Below are 6,739 nucleotides of genomic sequence, written 5' to 3'. Positions count from 1 at the left end.
AGTCCAAGGACCGCCCACCTCCATCCAGGTTTAGTAAGGTGAACATCCAAACTGCCTAGGCTCCCCCAAAGCCAGTACGTGCAGTAGGATCAAAAGCCCATTGCCATTGTTCTTGAGTTCTCAGTAGTCCTCATTGTCTGCTATGTTATGTTATATTCTTGAAATAATACAAAAACACAGTACTCTATACATAAGTATTAGGACAAAATATGACTAACAAATGTTATCCAGCTTGCCTATATATGACTTAACAAACAAACAGTTGCACTCAAAATTAAGTTAGGTATGGTGATACATTTATTTAATCCTAACACTTGGAGGGAGCGACAGATGAAATCTTTGAGTTCAAGACGAGCATGGTTAACACAGGAATCTCAGGCCGATCAAGCCTACATACAGAGACTTTGTCTCAAAAACAACAGTAATCCATTAACAAATTATGCAGAGATTATGAGTCAACATAATCCCTCAAACCCTCTGCTTGTACAGGTACTAGGCAGCGCCACAAGTTAATTACTTAATAATCATCAGGATTTTTTTTTTAAAGAAAGCAACATTGCATTATCCATTCTCTCAAAATAGTGTCACAACTTGGAAAACACAAATTTAATTGTATTGCTTCATTTCTAGATGTTCAAGATCCAGCCTCTTTCCAGATGTTTTCAGATTTTGTCTACAACCAAATTTGATCCTATTTGAACTATCACTTTCTGAGAAAACAAGAGTTCTCCCATACTGATTCTCTGTAGTGCAGGGTTCCCTGAGGCTTAAGGATAATTCCCCTGCCCCAGACTCCCAAGTTTTCTGATTGACAACTTATGCTGGAGAGAATGTGCGGTAAAGGGAGCACTCCTCCATTGCTGGTGGGAGTGCAAACTTGTACAACCCCTCTGGATATCAGTATGGCATTTTCAGAAAACTAGGAAACAACTTTCCTCAAGACCCAGTAATAACACTTCTGGGTATATACCCAAAGTATGCGCAATCAAACCACAAGGACATGTGCTCAGCTATGTTCATAGCAACATTGTTTGTCATAGCCAGAACCTGGAAACAACCTAAATGCTCCTCAACCAAAGAATAGATAAGGAAAGTGTAGTACATTTACACAATAGAGTACTACACAGCAGAAAAAAATAATGACATCTTGATATTTGCAGGCAAATGGGTAGATCTAAAAAATATTATATTGAGTGAGGTAACCCAGACCCAGAGAGACAATTATCATATGTGTACGCACTCGTAAGTGGCTCTTAGACATAAAGCAAAGAAAACCAATCTATAATTCACAATCCCAGAGAACCTAGACAACAATGAGGCCCCTAAAAGAGGCATTCATGGATGTAATCTATATGGGAAGCAGAAAAAGACAAGATCTCCTGAGCAAATTGGGAGCATGGGGACTGTGGGAGAGGGTTGAAGGGGAGAAGAGGAAGGGAGGGGAACAGAGAAAAATATATAGCTCAATAAAACCAGTATATATATATATATATAATGATTGTTAATAAAGTTTCTGTATATTATTTTAAGAACTGTGTTTTGTCTAGTATGTATGTATGAGCATGCATGAATACACTCATGTACTTGCGCATACACACACACTTTTTAATCTCTTGTCAAACTTCATATAGGATAGACATTTAGTTAATTATATTTTTAAATTTTTTATTTCCAGCTCCCATAAGAAACTACTTTGTGTATGTGTGCATGGAAGCCAGAGTTTGACTATGCTGTCATCGACTACTTACTCTTAGCTGTAGTTTTGGAACAGGGTCTCTTAAAGAAAATGGGGTTCACACTTTGGGTTAGGCTTGCTGGCTTCAGAGTCCCTAAGCTGCCTTTCTCTACCCACTTAATGCTGGGGTTACAGGAACATACCACTACATCTGGTTTTTTTGTGGGTGCTGGGGTTCCAAATTGGGGTCCCCAGGCTTCTAGGGAAAGCACTTTACCCACTGAGCCATCTCTGCAGCCCCTGACACTGCTTCTAACTAGTATATTGATCAGTTTATACATATTTGTATTATTTATTTCTCTGTATCCTTTCTCCTCCTCACCTTTTAGCATGTTCACTTTACTACCTTTTGTCCCATTTACGAAGAATTTCAAAACTTTCAACAGTCATTCTTAAAATATAGACATACTTCAGTAAAACATTCTAAAGTTCACAATAAATTTCTTTCCAAACCAGTCCTTAAAATTTTTTATTCTTAGGGGCTGGACAGATGGCTCAACGGTTAAGAGCACACTGCTCTTCCAGAGGACCCAGGTTCAGTTCTCAGCACCCACATGGCAGCTCACAACTGTCTGAAGATCAGTTCCAGGGGATCTGACACCTTCACACCAGTGCACATAAAATAAAGAAAATAAACAATAAATATTTTTAAAATTTTTTTATTCCGTTCATACCTTTCTTTACATAAAATTATTGCTCATTATTTCTGCCCTACTTGTTTTCCTATTTCTAGATCTATTATTTTTTTGAAGATCAATGTTTGATCTGTGCGTTTCACCCACTTGCTGAAGACAACATTAAAAATTCTAACAAGTATCAAATTCTAACAAGTATCTACTGGTTTAGCAATCTCTTTGAAAATGTTTTCACTTCTACTTTTTGCTGGAGTTTAGCAGACTATAATTTTTTTCTTAATCATAGGAACCGTGTTTTTCTATTACCAGATTTAATTACTAAATAACACATCTAGTTAGGATTTTTATTTTTTCCTCCTCAAGACTTAATATGTCTCCTGAATCTAAAGCTTCATTTTCCATTTGACCCTTTAAATTCTTAATATAAAGTGTATGTTTCATTCTCATCATCTCCCATTCTCTAAGTCTGTAGGATTATTATGTATGTACACTTCATTCTTTCAATTTCATTTTTCATTTCTAAAAAATTACCAAGCTATGTTTTTAAAACTAAATTATTTTTTCATAGTTTCTTTTTCTTATATACAATTATCTTTCTTTTAAGTTCTTAATAACTTTTGACACACATCAATACTACTGACTGAAGTTTCCATCTTGCTTCAAGGTGTGTTCACTGCTTCTTGCTTACATGGACTACATTGTGTATCTTATGGATCGGATCACCAGTATACTCTGGTCATCTATGATTTGATTTGAGATTCAAAAAGTTTTGCTTTTCTTATGCTTTTTCTTTTTTTGGGTAATATGCAGGCTCTAAAGACTCAAAACTACACAGATACATTAGATTTAAACAAAGTCCACCTAAGGACCGTGGTAATAAATTCTTAATGGACTACTCCCAAACTGCCAACACCCCAGTGTTTCCTTCATCTTTCCCGTACCAAGGCAAGAGTTGTTTTCTACAATATTCTTTTTTTGAAAGTAGAGCCTACTGAAAGATCTAGAATCCTTGACCTACACTGCCACAAAGACATGAAATGGTAGTTCTTATATAATGCAAAGTAAAAACTTCACCACGGCGACCAAGATACTCAAGTATCTCCCACTCTGTCTCTCTGTTTGTCCGCTTCCCTCTGCCCCCAAATTTCACCTACTTTCTTTTAAATATTTATTTTATGTATGTGTGTCTGTATGCTGTCTGTATGCCTCCTGGTATGGTACCCATGCAGACCAAAAGAGGGTGTCGAATCCCCAGAGCTGGAATTACAGGTGACTGAGCTGCCTAACACAAATGCTAGGAATAGACATCAGGTCTTCTGAAAGCGTAGCAAGCTCCCTTAACTGCTGAGTCATCAATCCAGACCCTTAGATATCTCTACGTTACATCTTATTTCAAAAACAAAATAATCTTGTTTTGCCTGAATTAAACTTTTACCACTTTTAATACATAGTTTCAAGTAATTCAATGTCTCCCAAGAATGCAAATATTTTTATTATGTAACTCTGAGTCATTAAAAGTAAAAAGCCAAAGCAAATAAAAATACATCAGGAAATAAATTCATTATAAAGTTTGCCACTCACCAAACAATGTCAGTTTCAGTATTCTACTACACTGAATTGCAAAGGAAAGGTCAGAACTATCAAAAATTGTTATAAGATCTCCATCTGAAATTAAAAAGAAAAATAAATTCAGATTTGCAACAGTAGTAAACCAGATCATACAAAAAAACTTATAAACAAAAACGAAACTACAGAGCACAATTAGAATCTCTCACAAGAATCAAGTATCATGTAATAAAGACTTTTTTTAAAAAAATACTAAATCAACTTTGCCTACAAATTCTATAAATATTTATCATATAATCATGAAAAAATATAGAAAAAGTTAAACAGGGTGTGGTGGTACACACCTTGAATCCCATCACTAGGGACTAAGGAGACAGAGTCAGGCAATTCTCTTAGCTGAGGATAGCTTGGTCTACACAGAGAAACTCTGTCTCAAAAATGAATCGAACATATCATTTCTTTGCTTAAGAGGTATAACAATATTACAAATTACTAGATTAGACTGAAAAATCTTTCCATTCTAAAACACTTAAATAGATTTACCAAATATGAAAACAAGGATTCTCAAGGTTCAAATCCTTACTTTTAATAAAATACAGTATCACAAATCTAAGGAGATTATATAAATAAGTCACAGAGCTGCAAAATGGTTGACAGGGACCACTTCAGTACCACCAGAGTGAAATCTTCTAGATCACTGACCATGCGCAAGATGATTTTCTACAGAAAAATATGTTCCTATGTAAATATATATAAAATAATGCATGCTGAAGAGTGAGACCATCTAGGATACAAACAGTAAAACTACTCTATCAACTCAAAGTTCCAAAAGCATTCACAAAGCTAAGGGAAGGATGAAATGAGGTAGGGGAGCCAGCTGCAAGAATCAATCAAGGGTGCCTTCAAAATACTGGCGATGAATTCTGTCCTGAAGCACTCTACTATACCAATTTTAAAACTTGTTAGGCATATTTATTTAGAACCAATATGCCAAAATCCAGGCATAAACTAGGTACTTTGTAACTGGTTTTAGATCTTTATAAGCAGATCCTTGTACATACATAAATATACACATATAGTACTCAATTCTCAGGGATTTTGCTCATAAATACATCTTAAAGAAAAAAATCTACAGATAGATGCAAAAGGAGCGAAACTTCAATACCCAGTCTTAGTCTTTTTTTTTATAGCAATAACAGAATGAGTATTTCTGTTGGAATGCTATCTACGTTGATATCTTATGTAGTGGCCAATATGGGCTACGAAACAATATGAACAAATCAAAAGATTTTTTAAAACACTACAAAAAAAAAGGAAGGCTAAAGGGAGGCAAATAAATGTGGTAACTGCATTTTGGGGACAGACTTCAATAAGGAGAGATCCCAAAGTGGGAACCAGAAACTACAACCCAACACGACCACTCCTATTTTTACAGGAAAATGAACTATCAATGTCTTTTACATTTTTTAAGTTGTCAAAAACGATGGTAGCATGACAGAGGTGTTCTATAATATGCAAAGCTACAGTATTTATTATCTGATCCTCCAGTTTGCTGACCTTTCGCCAACATGAGAGGGAGACCAGAGAAAGCAGTCAATCTAAGGTCAATTTACAATGTGCTAAGTGTGAGGCAAGAGTAGAGGTCTCAGGTTAAAATGATTATTAAAATACTGAGTTGTGTATGGTATTGGGCAAAGGTCACTGGTAAAGTGCTTGCCTAGAAGTCCCAGATTTGGTCCCCAGGCCAGTAAAAAAAACATACAATTTAAAAAACAAACTGAGCTATAAATTCAAGAAAGAGAAGGAATTCACTCAACGAAGGAATATATCTGAATGGTACAGAGGTGAAACTATGTATTTATAAACAGAGGCAATTGCTCAAGAAAGTAGAAAGGACAAACGTGATTCTCAAACATTGGTTTGGGTACTCTTGGATCATACATACATCAAGGAGAATTTACACATGACCAGCGTAGCTGATCACCAGTTGATTTATAGTATGTAAGTTGCACAAAATAAGTGCCAAGAGAAGAATAATTTCCATTTGTAGCCCAGCAAAGCCATGTGACCCGGTCCTGATCCACACTTTGTATACAAATGGACATCATCTCAAACTCCAGCAAGTAAAATCTCATCCTACTCTGTTATCTGCACGCCAGAGGGCAATGCTCAGGGTAAGCCACAGGATGAGAGATAACACTTCTTGATTTCTTGAATGTTGAACCACTGAGAACTAAGGTTTCTAAAACAATAACCATCACGACTTAAAGCCAGTCCCCATAGAAATGCAGGTGTGAGTGATAAAAAGACAACCGGGAAAAGCAGTGTTAGAGGCATTAAAGGGTGACGCTGTTTCAGCAAGGACAGTACAAGCAGCAATGATAAATGCTAAGACCAAGATGAAACAGACAAAAGATAATGGTAACAGGCACAACTGGCATTGGTAACAATCCGATAAAATTTCAATAGTAATGCTAACAAATTTGTAATGCTAACAAAGAAGCGTGATTAAATAGTCTGGCAAAATTTATCTCTGTAAAAAACAGCCATGGTGAAATGAGTCTAAGAGAACTGCACATCACATCAGCATAGTGCCCTAATGCACACTAAGAACTCCCACAACAAAGAAACTCCTCTAGGCAGGTGTGGAAAGCCTCAAGGCCATGTCAGTCTTGGACTACGTAGTTAAGACCTTGCCAAAAGAAAAGAAAAAGAATAAAGAGATACATACACCTGCCTCTGTTTAAGCCAGCTTTCCCATATTTAGTAAAGAAATCCTCTCAAAAAAAAAAAAAAAAAAAAA

The 6,739-nt window shown here is 36.0% G+C and overlaps 1 protein-coding gene across 4 annotated transcripts in view; it reads right to left on the bottom strand.

The window, feature by feature from the left end:
* Positions 1-6,739, bottom strand: part of Tfg (TRK-fused gene) — a 27,654-nt gene that overhangs the window by 15,632 nt on the left and 5,283 nt on the right. For all 4 annotated transcript variants that reach the window (XM_026786441.1, XM_026786439.1, XM_026786432.1 and 1 more), the window contains exon 3: positions 3,952-4,035. In XM_026786441.1, coding sequence (XP_026642242.1) covers positions 3,952-4,035 — 84 coding nt within the window. The remainder of the gene's footprint in view (positions 1-3,951; positions 4,036-6,739) is intronic.

Source organism: Microtus ochrogaster, chromosome 2, assembly GCF_000317375.1.
Source record: "Microtus ochrogaster isolate Prairie Vole_2 chromosome 2, MicOch1.0, whole genome shotgun sequence".
Classification (NCBI taxonomy): Eukaryota; Metazoa; Chordata; class Mammalia; order Rodentia; family Cricetidae; genus Microtus; species Microtus ochrogaster.
This window is presented reverse-complemented; position numbering and strand designations above follow the sequence as displayed.